At 49.9% G+C, this 14,722-nt stretch overlaps 1 protein-coding gene across 1 annotated transcript in view; it reads left to right on the top strand.

Annotated features, from left to right (window-relative positions):
* Positions 1-2,244: 2,244 nt before the first annotated feature.
* The window catches only part of Nk7.1 (homeobox protein NK7.1), a 194,803-nt gene continuing 182,325 nt past the window's right edge, over positions 2,245-14,722 (top strand). The window contains exon 1 of the mRNA XM_077686556.1: positions 2,245-2,684. Coding sequence (XP_077542682.1) covers positions 2,378-2,684 — 307 coding nt within the window. The 5' untranslated portion in view covers positions 2,245-2,377. The remainder of the gene's footprint in view (positions 2,685-14,722) is intronic.

Below are 14,722 nucleotides of genomic sequence, written 5' to 3'. Positions count from 1 at the left end.
ACGACACTCCAACACCTGACAAACACTTGATCAACCTTTGCGCGACCCGCGAGACCCTCCACGTTCAACACTTCCGCAATGGGAAACAATTTAAAGACCTACTCAAAGTTCGCAACAAAACAGCGCAAGCTAGAAGGTATGCCAAGCACCTTAGAAGAACTCGCTGGCTTGACCACTGCGCAAGCTTCAGTGAGCGGACCGGTTCCCATCAGCTGTGGCGCACATACAAAGCCTCTTTGGTACAGTTAAATCTCTTAACACCACACTAAACCTCCTACTTGCTCAGTCAATAGACGAAGACGAATTCGAACGAGTTGCAGCAAAAACGTTCTTCCCCAACATAACTCTTACGACTACACTGTCTACGTCCCAATCTACGGGGATCAGCTGAAGCCTGAGGACACATTCAAGAACTGCACACGGCGCTTGAGGTTGTTAATGTCAAGAGCGCTCCCGGGGAAGACAACATTACTTGGGAAATGCTCCGCAACCTCGATGAGAATCCCAAAAAACACTTGCTGGCGGAAATTAACAAAATATGGGAACCTGGCATACTCCCAGTTGAATGGAAGCACTGCGTCGTGCTTTTAATTCCAAAGCGAAAAGAACTTCCTACTGCTGTTTCCAATCTTGGTCCTATATGACTCACATCCACTTTGTGAAAGCTGATGGGGCACGTGATTGCCTAAGCATGTCTCCAGAAACTGGCACCTTTCTAGCCAAATTTGCGCGTAGCCAGATGTTTTGTGCCTCTTCCAGCTTTGGGTGGATGCCGTCTCAGAGATTTTTATACTTTACCGCAGTCACCTTTTCCGCTGCCTTCAGGACCTTCTCCTTGTTCTTAAACTTATCGGGGACGTTTGCTTTGAAACAGATAATTCGCGAGCAACTTCGCTTTGCGGTCGGCCGCTTTCGATTTGTTGGAAAATGGCAGCTTTTTTCTCCAACGTGAGTGTTTGCTAGTTGCCTCGTTTCTTTCTAACTCCGGGTAGCTCCTGAAGGCGTAGTCCTGACGGCGCAGGTGGCCGTGGTGGCACGGGTGGTGTCGGAGCCATTTCAGAAGATTAGTCTTAACACGCCAAGCAACAGACACAACAGTACACAAAGCACAGAAAACGAGTGACCGGGGCAATGGGCAAAATGCGCGAACACATAGATGCCTCTTCGGTTTTTACAGTTCGGGCAGTGCGACAACACCCTTCTGTTGTGCCGCGCCTCCGCCAGGTGAGGACACAGGTGCCCTGAGAGCAAGCACCATGAGAGCACCGAAGCTGGATTCCGAAAATTCGAACGCGTGCTGTGCGGCGTCCGGACTATCGGTCGTGGATATACGTGTACTTCAATGGGACAAGTGGCCGTGCCGCGATTGTGTTCGAATAAACAGGCGTGTCCGAATTTTCGGCGTCCGAATGAACTGTCGGCGACTGTATGTGTTCCCAGCAATGCATTCGTGTTTAGAGGTGAAGCCCACTTTAAGAGGATCGGTGTAAGCGTGGTCTTTGTAAGCTGGCTTCCCTACATTGGGCGTTGCCTAGTGAAGCATGGCCATCTACGGAGCGAGTATGGTTACAGCCCCAGTTTATACTCCTCTCCACCGATACGCTGGCGGTGTTGGCGAAGGTGAATGTGCAGCCGATGCATGGATTACCACGGGTACAATGGGTACGCAGAGCGGAAAGAACGCTGCCTCTTCTTCATCTTTCTGTACGAAGAGGCAGTGTGTGCGAGATTAATAACTGGTGTGAATTCCGAGCTCGGACATGCGGTCCTACGTTTCTGCGCTACGCCTTCAGTTTGCAGAAGGATCGGAGGACCAGGGCCAAGCGCCTGGAGGCATGGAGCTGCCGCCGCCGCCGGGAGGGCCCTTCTCGTGGGGCGTCGCCAGTGACGAGTACATCGCGGCGGGTGAGCGATGGTCCCCTCGGCCATTTCTTGTCGGAGTGCGCGACAGTTCTGCGGTGCCCGAGGCGACATTCATTACGGCCTGTTTTGCTGCCGGCAATTGGGCGCGCCTAATGGATGAAGGGGCCCGGCGTTGCCGCGGCCGGCTTTATCGGGCGCGCAGTGAACCTGGCGAGCGCTTCCCGCAGCGAGCTAATTACTGCGGCTCGATTCCCGCGCGTTTCCTCGGCGGAGGGGGCTCGCTTTATCGACGGAATACAGGGAGCAGCAAATCCCGACCAAGCACTTTGTCGCTTCCTAACTGGCGCCGGCAGCGCGTGCGTGCGTGCGTGCGGCCGGTTCTCCATTATCCACCATCATTGCAGGAGGAGGGGAGCCGCCGGAGCAGGGCGCATGCGCGACCCGCCCCGCGCGCGTCGCCGCCGCCGCCGCTGGCGCAGGCCAGAGCCGCAGCGCGCGGGCCGCAGGCGGCAGCATGGAGAGCGGCGCGGCGGCCTTCCCGCTGCCTTCCTGGCACCCGCACGTGTACGCCCAGCCGCCCAAGAGCCCCACGCCGCACTCCATCGCGCACATCCTGGGAATACGCGAAGACGGGCCCAAGGCTGCCGCGGCTGACCAGCCGCTGAACCTCTCGTGTTCGGCACGGCCGTCGCCTCCCGGCCTGCCGGCCGTGTCGCCGCGCGCCGCGCACGACGCCAAGACGGCACCGTCACCGCTGCCCGCGTTGGGGACGCCCAGCCTGCCTCACGCCGACGCCGCCCAGCTGGCCGCGCTGCCCAGAGGTGAGCCGGACGCCGAGGAAACGCGCGCAGCACGCAGCCGCACCGCCGCGGCTGCCTGCTGCCGGGCCGCTCCTCCGACACGTGCTCGCGCGCCCACAACAGGTGGCAGCGGCCCGCCCCCTCCCGCCGCCGCGCTGCCGCTGCTGGTCACTCACTGGGCCGGCCGGACAGCCTCCAGCCGCGCGGCACTCGATGCCAGTGATTCTCGTGCCATTTATTCGGCCGGCTCCATTGATGGCTGTCGAGCACTATGTCGCCATACTACCGAAAAGGAACCTCTTCGCAAGCCTCTTTCAGCTATCACCGAAAACAGCTCTTGTTGCCACTTAGAGCTATTCGAAATTCGTAGATCAGCGTAGCCACCCTGGCTCACTGGCTGGAATCACTGGCAGTAGCTTTTATGTCGCATTTAAGTACATTTCTATTAAATAAGAAGCATTTATGCGGGATACTAAAACTAAAAAAAAAAACGTTATTCTTGTATAACACACCATCCCGATAAATGTTTTTCAACATTGGAAAACGGGCATCGACTTCGCACAAATAACGTAGCCTTCTGAGCACATGCTTAAGGCTTATTATCACATGCTTAAGGCTTATTATCGCATCGCGTTTGTCGTACCCTGGTAAATGGAAAGTCCGGAAAGCGACGAAATAAAAGTAGGACTTCTTAAGAGACAATGGGCACTAAGAAAGTCCAGAGGACATCTCATTTGGTTTGAGCGGATTCACTTTGCCCGATTTCTTTCAAAAAGTGCCGTCTCCTTCATACGTGTCAACATGGCCCTTGCTTTGGCCATGGAAGTGTACTTGATGCGCCGCTGTTCATTCTGTTTAGCCGCAGAATGGTAACCTATTCACTTGCTTCACCTGATTTGTACCGTAATACCAAAGTAATTTACAAACCAGGCATTATGTAATATAAAGGCCCTAATCGTGTCAGGATAGCGTAGGGCTCGTGCACCAAGAAATGGGCAATGCATTTGTTTACTACTGCCTTCGTATCGCAGGCATTGCCTTTTTGAATCTTGTTTTTCAGCTCGATGCGAGGGGCACGAGGAATGTTTGTGCCCTTATATGGGGATTCAAATACGTATACGCGGTCTCGGTACACCTCCTACGCATCACTGGACATTGAGTTTCTCGAGGTGTGTGTGTGTGTATAAAGTTACGCGCATTATATTTCGCTGGCTCTCAACTGCGCGAGACGAACCGTGTCATCGTCATGGTCAGCCCATTTGTCCGCCGCGGCACGAAAGCCGGCGGAAGTGAGCGGTTCCTCCTCCGCGTGGTCCATTCTTCGTCCACGAGCACATTTCTTCCGTCCCTCCGCACGGTTATCCCTGTCGTCTATCGCTGTCCATTCTTTCTTGGCCTTCTCCCCCTTCTCTTTTTCGGTTCGCTCCACGAATCGACCTCCCCAAATACGATCCTTTTGACTTTTGCTGAAAAATTATCCGCTAAACCCGCCCTTCCCGACATCGCCTGGTGCTGCCGCTAGTGTGGTTATAGTGAGAGTTCCGACCTCCTAAGTTGTTGGCCTCCTCCTTTTTAGTGACGTGAGGGGGCAGCTATTCATACAGGGGCAGCCGGCGTATCTTTGAAAGAGTTAAAAAGAAAAAAAAACCCGCCGCAGGAACAGGCCTACGTTGCCGGTGCTTCTCCTGGAGAAAAGAGGACATTCAGTCAGCTTCCGCATGCATTGGTTTTGAGGCTCAATCAAGGCTGTTCGGCTGTGATGGAGCGTTGTTATGTAAGCAGCCTACAGCTCGTAATCCGCTGCTTCATTTCGGACGGACCACAGGCACAAGCGGAGATCTCTGTTTGCCCGTGGTTGATCCGCGATCGTGTACTTGGGTATGCCTCGTTAAGGCCGACCTCCATGCAGCGAAATGTAGGCGAAAAGGCGGCGAACGTCGCCCGGCGGCGGCCGCTCCGCCGCCGACGTCGAAAATACGGCTGTTCGCCGGCGATCTACGCGAGCTAGATGTCGAACGCGCGGCGGCGAACGCGACCGGAAGCGGCAAACTGCATTTTGAGGCCGCAGCCAATCACAGCCTTGTACTTCCTTGTACTTCCTGTCCTGTCTTCCATCGGCGACGTTCGCCGCATCACGTTGCATGGAGGTTGGGGTGGACGAAAACTGAGCGGCGCGTCAAACCGCGGCGTCCGCCGCGCCAAGTTCGCCGAGAAACTTCGCTGCATGGAGGTCGGCCTTTAGTGCTGTACTACCGGCGGTTTGCGCGCGCACGTGACCTTCAGCTTACATCGCCACGACGGTGTATACAATAAAATATTCTACAGAAGGTGTTTTTATGTTATATGGGCATTGTATTTAGGCGATGGTTTAGTTTTATAGCATAATAACTGTTTTTTTAATAACTGTAGCATAATAACATTACGGCGGCGTGCTGTGAACGTTTTGGGTTCCATTCATACTTGCGGACAACGGCTGATTTTTTTACAAATTTTCTTTCTTAGTTTCCTATTTCGAACAATTCGTCCTTATTTAGCTGCTGGCAAAAAAAAATCGCCCCAACCTAATTACTGCGGCTTTTGTGGGTTTATGTTCACAGGGAATCCGTGGTTCAACATCGCATTCTGCAGCGTATTTTCGCGATTCTAAGCACCACCCGATTCTAAGCACCCCCCCCCCCCCCCACACACACACACACACTTTCAGAAAAAAATTGAAAAAAGTTTGCGTGCGAATCTAAGCACCCCCTTTTCTGCGAGGAAGCGCGCCTTTCCCAGGCTATAGATTTAGTACGGCCCAATCCGCCAACCGCGCTTTCTCGCTCGGTTATTAAGCCTTTTCACTGCGCTGCTTGAGTCATTTGAAACAATGTTTGACGGAACAAAAGACAACCTGCTGTGGGATACTGAGAGCAGCGGCTCAAGCGGTGAGCTCACTGTCTATGCCTACTTTTTTTAATGTTTGCTGTATAAAACATTTTTTCTTGCGCCTGTCTCATCTGGCTATTGCCGCGAAAAGTGTGTGCTTAGAATCGAGAACATACGATATATATATATATATATATATATATATATATATATATATATATATATATATATATATATATATATTATACAAGAGAAGAAAAACTTCGAACAAGGTAAAAGCACGATTGTGGCCTACGTTTCAGCACAGAGAACTTGCTTTCCTCATGGCCCTGAGGAAAGCAAGTTCTCTGTGCTGAAACGTAGGCCACAATCGTGCTTTTACCTTGTTCGAAGTTTTTCTTCTCTTGTGTTCTCTACCATCTTTAAAGTTCTACTACTCCTATATATATATATATATATATATATATATATATATATATATATATATATATATATATATATATATATATATATATATATATATATATATATATATTATATATATATAGAAAAAAACCTCGGAAAGCAAAGGGAGGATGTGGTAGATCATTGAAACAGATTAGAATTTGGAAAGAAAGAAAGAAAGTGAAGAAAAAATGCCCGCCAGGTGGGATCCGAACCCACGACCTCCAGAATACCGGTCTGGTGCGATATATATATATATAATATAATTATATATATATATATATATATATGGGTAGCGTAAGGGAAGGCGGTGCAGTTTTCGCTTCTACTCCGCTCTGTGGGAATAAATATTTAAATTCGAGTCATTAGAGAGTTGTAGCATAGCGGCTAGCGTACGCTACGCTAGGGTTGCGGGTACCGGGACCCGACTGCACATGCACGAGTGCACGGCGATGCGGGTCGCTCGTCCCCGCGGAACGAATGCGCACCGGCCCAGTTGGGTACCGGTACCCGCCTACAGTAGCGTAGCGTACGCTAGCCGCTATGCTACAACTCTCTATTGTTTGTTTTGGAGGCAGATTTCGACTTGAGAAATGTAGATTGTCCCCGGTGTGAAACGACTTGCATCAGTTGCTCCGCCATAAAGGTTGCTTTTTGTTGTTAAGCCGGAAATTTTCTGCTCCTAACGGCACGAGGAACCTTTTTAGCATAAACGCTTTGGCGCAGGCTTGATGAACCAACCGACTTGACAAAGGCTCAGGGAATGCTCAGATTGGTTTGCGTCGCTTATCACTTCGTTACCCGGCTTCCCCGTGCCTTGCATATATCGCAGTTTGAGTTCCGCCTCCGCTGTCCATCTGTGTATACGCGTAGTTGCTGCTGGGAGTGGCAGGCGTCCACCAAAGCAGATTATGAGATTTTTTTTTTCGCGCAGTAGGAAATTTATAGGTCCGCTTCACCAAAACGCTCCAGAATGACCTCTCACTGCGATTAAGGCTGAACATCTAGCGAAAGCCCAGGACATTTAGCGAAAGCCCAAGCCTGCGTAGTGATACTGCTATCGTCAGTGGGCAACCAAGTAGTACGTTTTAAGCGGCACAGATTCGATATTTTTAAGAGACTAGTCATATGTTGAGCAAATCGACATACCCCAAAATTTTATGTTGCAGTGTGGCGACGCGCACCTGCGGGGATTTATAAAGGCGCCTCGCGGCACGGCGCAAATTTTCGCGCGGTCTTGCTCGGTGAAGAATTTATCTTTTTCAGAGTAACCGACAGGGAGGGCTATACAACACATCGGCATTGGGCTTAGTTTTCACCTTTTGAACAAACTGCGGGTAGTTGGTTGCTTAACGAGAAAGTGTATTTTAGTGATAGAAAAAAAAAAAAAAAACCGCGAAGATTACTCTGTCGTCAGGCGGCCGCCGAAACGCGTAAGAAAATAGCTCAAAATGGCTCAACCTGTTTACCTCAAAAAAAAAAAAAAAAGTGTGCATGCACGACCAGCTTTCATTGGGCATGTTACACGCGGGCATGTTGCGCGAACACAATTCTGGAAACATGCCCTTAACAAACGTCGTGACAGGATTCGCACCGGAGGCGTCCCCTGACAAATGTCAGGAACCACGCATCGGCTGGCTTAGACCTACCCCTGTTAATGTCACCACAACTATGAAGACAGACGTGCGTGTCACTTCTCGCTCAGCCGCTCTTAGACTAGCCAGTTTTTTTTTTTTTGTTTTCTCATGTTATTATATTGGTTGGTGTTTTATTTCTATTTATATCTTTTATTTAATGATTTTTAATATTTTATTTGATGATATCGTTCTTTAAATGCAGTCACCTCCAGTTCATGGCACTATAATTTCCCAGAATTAACTTTCTCCGCGGCTGGGGTGCGCCTGTTTTTCCTACGCCCAGCATTCCGCAATTTTTTTTTGTTGTTCGCGGACGGACACGAGAAATCCCGACCAAAGGGGGGGGGGGGGGGGGCAACAGCTTTGCTGTAAAAAGGCGTCGTCGCATTGAGGATCGAAGTAGGCAAACTAATTTAAAACGTTACTGATACCGGCATTCTTCGCAAGCGCTCAATAACAACTTAAGCGAAAAATTCGGCGTGTAGCTCGCGGCATGTGACGGAGGTATGAAACGTTGCGGCACCTTTGAAAAGGCTCGGAGAGCAGGCCTCGAACCACGCAAGGGACAAGAAGCCAACGAAGGTAAACAGTTTGCGGAGCGTCATTCATACGCTTGGGATAACCAAGGGTACTTACCACAGTCCGCATTCCGAGTGGTGTCCTGGAGGTCAGCAGCTGTATAGAAATTCGGTTAATAGTTGCTGCAGGTTTGGTGACAACACCAGCCGTCTTTTATTACTGTGCTCTAAAGAAAAAATAACAATCTTGGCGAAGTTGCTTTCAAAAATGATTTTGTTTTTGCGTGCCTTGCTTCGCGTGCAGCATGTGCCGGGTAAAAACGGACGTTTCTCTCTGCTTATTGCGTATTCTTTGTAACGAGGTTCGAGGAGGAGCTGCACTCATTGAACGGATTAAGAAAATCGTAAATGATGGCTGCAGATGAATGCGTATAGTTTAGAAAAAGGGTACACAGTGAACTCTTGACAGCACCCGTGGACCTGCTTGCCGGGATGCACCTGGCCGTGCATCATACGGGACTGAGAGCGTAAATTTGACGAATTACCATGGCCAACAAACGATGAGATTAAAAGAAAAGATGATGCACTGCCCCATCTTTTGCTAAACGTTACAGCGTAGATTGCATGTTGTAGTCAACTGAACTGCGGTCATCCTTATCTGTCAAGTATACGGCTCGGGCGGACCCAGCATTCATTCAGGTGCGTCGTGGGGAAGTAGATTCACGGATGTTGTCAACAGCGCAGGGCGAACGTTTTTTCGCGGGTTCAGCTTAAATTTTCGCTCACGCTTTTTTTCGATAGAGTCTACGCGTTTTTCCTGCTACGTAAAACCACCAGCGCCATTTATGTGCCATCCATAATACCGCGCTGAGACGAAGCATAATAGGCAAAACATTTCCAAACTATGTGCTACCACTGGCGGCAAGGTTCATACATGTCAACATTGCTTAGTGCATAGGTAGCCTAGGGCTGACTTAGGGCACAACAAAAGGACATAACCGAACCTCAAAGCGTTCTTTTAATTTAAAGTATACGCACTGAATTCTTTGTTGCAAAATAGGCTTTCTGGATTGGCCGCGAGGGTCGTGAAGTCACGCGTGAAGCTGCGGAGAAAAAAAGAAATAATAAAAAACAACCCATAAAAATGATCTAATGAAATCACAACAATCTAACTAATCCAGCGCCCTTGCGTGATGAACTCAAAAAAAAAAGAAAAAAGAAAATACAGGGAATCGGGGTTACGACGGTTGTACGTGCTTGCAAAACGATATGCTTAGGGACCCAGTCCGATATGAAGGGACGCCGTCGCCTTTGAGGAGGAAGTGAAGGCCATCCTCGTGTCGCGCGTTCGTTTCGAGCCTTGCAGCGCCAAATACGCGAAGAAAAGAAAGAAACAGCGTCAAGAAAAAAAAAAAAAAAACAACGCGCGACGAAGACGATTTAACTACGAATGCTACGCTCTATATGACCCAATAGGGAACTTCGGTCGCATTTTTTATTTTTAGCGACATAGATACGAAATGGCATTAGCTCAAAATTTTTGGAAAAAAACTCGTCTTCTCATTCATTTGACGACGGTTGTTCTAGTATACTAGAGAATCATGAAAGCACGCACATCTCGTATAAACCAGCCGTTACTCGCTGAGACACGGCGGCGACAATGTGGGTCTAGAGACCGTTATAGGGTACACTTGTCAAACACCCAATTAGTGGCCTTAATGTGGCTCATGTTTTTGTCGCTTGCCCTTTTTAGTAAGGGTGTGTATCTACTAAAATAAAATGTTTATACCCGTCACGGCGGCTCATGGCAACACGTCGCCGGGTCAAATCACGGCCGCAGCGGGTGCTTTCCTGATGGATGCGAGTTACAAAAGCACATCTCCGTGACAGATCTAGGCGGACATCAGAGATCTGCAGTTGGTGTAGAATAATCCCAAGCCCTAGCGGTAGAATTTCAAACGCTCGTTTAATAGAACTTCTCTTCTGAGTGAAATGCAAATCTTCCAGCCGTCGTGCTTTTTTTGGGGGGGAGGGGGGGGGGGGGCGCTTATTATTTCTTGGTCGCCCCGTGGCGGTACATCCTGGTTGAGAACAAGAAAGAAGACCTCTTCTTTCCCGTGCAGTATTGGGGGCGAAAGTGAGCAAGAAGAAAGGCGGCGCCCTTATCGGCGACGTTAAAGGTGCCGACTGCGATCGTCCGAGCGGTTTACACCTGGGCGCCGGGAATCGGCGGGGCGCTTTTATGCCCCCCCGATAAGGGCGCTTCGTAATAGGCGCCGGGGCACTTACCGGCTGACGAGCGCGCCTCCGCGCCGCTGTCACGGCCGCCTCTTCTGCTGGGAGCGCTTAATAGGGCCTGTTGACAGTGCTGCGCAGTCGTCGGCCGAGGCCCCCCGCGCGCGCTGACGCTGCTGCTCCTGTTACAGTTTGCTGCTCCCCCTCTGGCTGGCTGGGCCTTGTTTGCTCGCAGGACAAAGGCCGAGCCCGGCCTGAGTGGCGGAGAACGCGCCGATGGCCCGCGCGAACCCGAGCGCTCGTAAAGCTTGATAAAATGCGAGGGGAGTCGTTCGGCTAATTGCGAGGCGAAGAAGGGGGGAAGTAATCTCAAAGGCTTCACGCCGCGGCCCTCGAATGAGATTGAGCGAGCTAGCATCGAAGCCAGTCTCCGTTACGGTTTGCGTTGAAGCGCTGTTGAAACGAGTGTAGTTCCGTTTTACGGGGTTATGATGAGGGCTGTTTACGCAGCCATTGTTAATACACCCAAGTCTGGACTTGGGGAGTGGTGCAGTGCGGAAGGATTGTGTGGCACGTTTTCCGAGATGCCGATAAACCGGCAGCACGCTTCTTTATTATTACTAGTTCTGTGAGAAGCCGCTGAAACGGCAGGGAGGGATAATACCTATATCTGCCCCTTGCGTGCACTCACCGCAACAGTGTAGGTAGGAAATTGAAGTTTTGAGGGGGCTGGTTTTTAAAAACGTGCTTGGTAAGCGGCCTTCTTTATAACATTTCAGTCCTCTCAAGAAGGAGAAACTAAGCTCCGGTTTTCGTGTCAGCGCGGGGTGACGCTTCGATCACTCACCCCTTCCTTCTCCGTGTGCGCTGGCGTGCCTCGTTTGTCGCGCGCAATCTCTTCCCGGGAGGCGCGAGATAACGTCGCGCTTGCCGTGCCAGATGTTCCTTGGAAATGCTGCATTCACGTTGAGGGCCTGCTTGAGGAGAGCACGAGCTCCGCTCTCGCTGTTTCACACGCGCCACATTTCTCCCATTACCTAATCCTAGGTCTCTCCCTCGGGTCCGCGGCACCTAATTAGCGGGGTGGGGACCCCTACAAAAGGCGGCTCTGTGAAAATTTTCGGTGTGCTTTTTGGCTTCTGCTTGAGCTTCTTTGGTATACCTGCCCAACGCAAGGACCAGTATTCGCTAGGTATGATCGGGGAAATTGGGGAGGTGAGTGCTTAGATCACATCCCATTTCCTCCAAATTGTGTACCCTGGTAAAGAGCAGGCGTGTACAAAGTGCCACAACGAAACAAAGAAGGAAGAAAAGCTGTTTTTCAACGTCGCACCGCCTCCTAGGTTTCTGGATCTGAATGTGTTAAATTATTGCTTTGTTGCTTGAAGTTTCTAGCATTACTAGTCAGCCGGAAATAAGTAATGAGTAACCTTGTGTAACAGCTGCGCACGAGCGTCCCTCCCTCGGATTCGTCCGCATCCTTTTCCTCACCTCGAGCTTGAACTCAAGCAAATGGGCAGGAATTGCGAAGGGAGGTTTTGCTTCAGAAGGGGGCCATGTTACAGACGGACGCCACGAAGCCGCGACATTGACCTTGTAGAATGTTTGTCTCAGAGATATTTCTCCCACATTAACTGTGCATGTCATCAATTACAAATAACGATTTTTGTTTGTCGAAAGCGATGCACCGTACTTAGTTGTCAGTTTGGATGGCTTCTCTCAGCACAGTGATCAGCTGTTTTGAAATGGGCGCGAAGAAAACCAGAAATGAATAATCTGAAGATCATGAGCCGTCATCCACTGTGTCCTGAAGTTTTCTTTTTTTTTTTTCCACTAGTTTACAAATTGCATTTCATGTTTGGTTTTTATCTTCATTTGCTTCTGCTCATAGACCATCACCCGCTGCACCTTGAACATTTTTCTTTATTTTATAAATTTGCTGCCGACTTTGTTTCGGTCTTATTTTCTAGCGTTAACCCATTTTTGTTCCTCTGCTTTTCTTTGCCCCTCCCCCCTTCCTTATAATACATGAAATCCGGTGTACACCACTACTTTAAGCGTTTCTTTACAAGTACTTCAGCGAAGAGAGAGAGAGAGAGAGAGAGAGAGAGAGAGAGAGAGAGAGAGAGAGAGAGAGAGAGAGAGAGAGAGAGAGAGAGAGAGAGAGAGAGAGAGAGAGAGAGAGAGAGAGAGAGAGAACTTTTATTTCCACCCGTCTAATGACGAGGGAGAGGGCATAAGATTGCTAAGAAATGAACCAGTCGGGAAGCTTGTGCCTTGCGCTTTGCACAAAAGCTTTTCGTCAATTTCTTCCATCTTAACTCCACGTACACGCCTACTTAGGAGTAGTAGCAGAATATGCCTTCTTTTAATTAGGACAAGATTTAATAGGCTGTGTAACTGGGATATCAGCCTTCTTTTACTCTAGGTTGGCATCACAAATGTTGGACACAAGAGAATTAAAATGTGATCCGTTATGCCATCCGTTTGCGGCGTGCGCTCTTTCGGCTTGGCCTATAAAATTTTGACAAAGACTGTACATACACGGACACACACTTTTGTTTTTACTCTACTGATCTTGAAAATGGCGCGTATTAATGACAACTAATACTCTCCAAAAGCATATCAATAGTGATGACATGTGTAACATTGAGGCCCAAATAATATTTTAAACGGCATGCGAGTTTGGCGGGGATCGCGTTCTAATATAATAGCACACGCACGGGGGCGTTCGTTTTCCAATCCCCGCGCTTGGCCCCTGTGTTGGGCTCGCACGGCGTCACACACTACGTCTACATTCACAGAGACGCATAGCGCCGACGCGAGCGGCGATAGGCGTTTACTTCGGCGATAACCTTGGTCTTCGTAAGCCGACTTTCTCACATTGCGATTTACCGCGCGCGCGCGCGGACGCTATACAATCTCGTATCCGAGAGATAGAAGCTTGGCTTAGTAAGGAAAATGCCGTTCCGGGGAATCGTTCGCAGATAGGTCCGATTCATCCCTAACCCGCCGCGGTGGCTCAGTGGCTAAGGCGTTGCGCTGCTGAGCACGAGGTCGCGGGTTCGATTCCCGGCCGCGGCGGCCGCTTTTCTGATGGAGGCGAAAAGCAAAAACGCCCGTGTGTTCGAGATTTCGGCGCACGTTAAAGATCCCCAGGTGGTCAAAATTAATCCGGAGCCCTCCACTACGGCGCGCCTCATCGCCTGCGTTGCGTCGGCGCGTTAAACCCTACAATCAATCAATCAAATCGATTCATCCCTAGGGTTGACTTCAGCTTCACTGGCGGCGGATCGCGCTACTCCAGACGATTTTCAAATTCATCGAGGCCCTAAACGCATGACCATTTAGACCTAGACCACATCAGTATGATGCCAGTAATAACTTTAGTACTAAAGTGTGTTACGTATCGGATTGCACACGGCCAGCACAAAACTTTCTCGAGTAGCAGATCGCGCTCGCACACACAGCGGGGCAATCCCTCGACGGACTGGTGCATATTATCGGCTGTTGCACAGTGCATTTCTGGGCAATGAAGGTACAATGAAGTGGAGAAAATATCGCGCACATTTGAAGACATTTGCCCTTGTCGGCTTTGCCGAAACGCAGTCGACTAGTCGCTGCGCCCAAGAAAGCGAATTTGACAAATGACAATGCCCGCCAGATTGATCGGCTTAAATATGTCATATGCGTTGTGAACATCAGGCAGTGCGAAACACCAACACCATACCTACGTTTCGTAGCATCTTACACGCTAGGTCATGTAATCGGTTCACTTTGCTCCCTTAATCGCAGTGATCGGTAGTTGAGGTGCGTTGTGGTGAAGCCCGCGTGTCTTTAAGGTAGTATCACTTTGTTCTTGAGAACTGTATCCTTCGTACGAAATTTGGGCACCTGCGTGTGTACATGGAAGCACCATATCGCCTCTCTGGGCCCGGCCACAACACTCGTAAATAACACTTTGATGCGTAGACGTATTTCAAAATGTAAACGTTACGATTATGCGCGGTTTTAGTTCGCCAGCTTCCAGACGGAGTTTCCCGTAGCTTCGGTGACGCAACCGGCTCCATTCGCGCGTGCTTGCTATTTTACTATATCCCCTCCGCCGCGGGGGCCCGGCGCGTGCATTCATGCATCTCTCGGCGGGCACTTCCGCCGAACGAAGTGCGCCGCATGCAGTCACGTTCCCTTCGAGCTCGGCCGTGCCACTCGGAGGATTTTGAATGCCCGCATTCGAGTTGCGGAACGCGGAAAAAGAAAAGGCTCATTACGTCACCGTTATGGCGAAAAAAAAAAAAAAAAGAGAGAGAGCGAAGTATAAGCCTCGGCGCACTCGAAGTTCGCTACCGTTATGAGGTGC

Source organism: Haemaphysalis longicornis, unplaced genomic scaffold (assembly GCF_048455015.1).
Source record: "Haemaphysalis longicornis isolate Haplotype H1 unplaced genomic scaffold, Haemaphysalis longicornis Haplotype H1 scaffold_1, whole genome shotgun sequence".
Lineage (NCBI taxonomy): Eukaryota > Metazoa > Arthropoda > Arachnida > Ixodida > Ixodidae > Haemaphysalis > Haemaphysalis longicornis.
The sequence above is the reverse complement of the archived record's forward strand: the minus strand, read 5'-3'. Positions and strand labels throughout refer to the sequence as shown.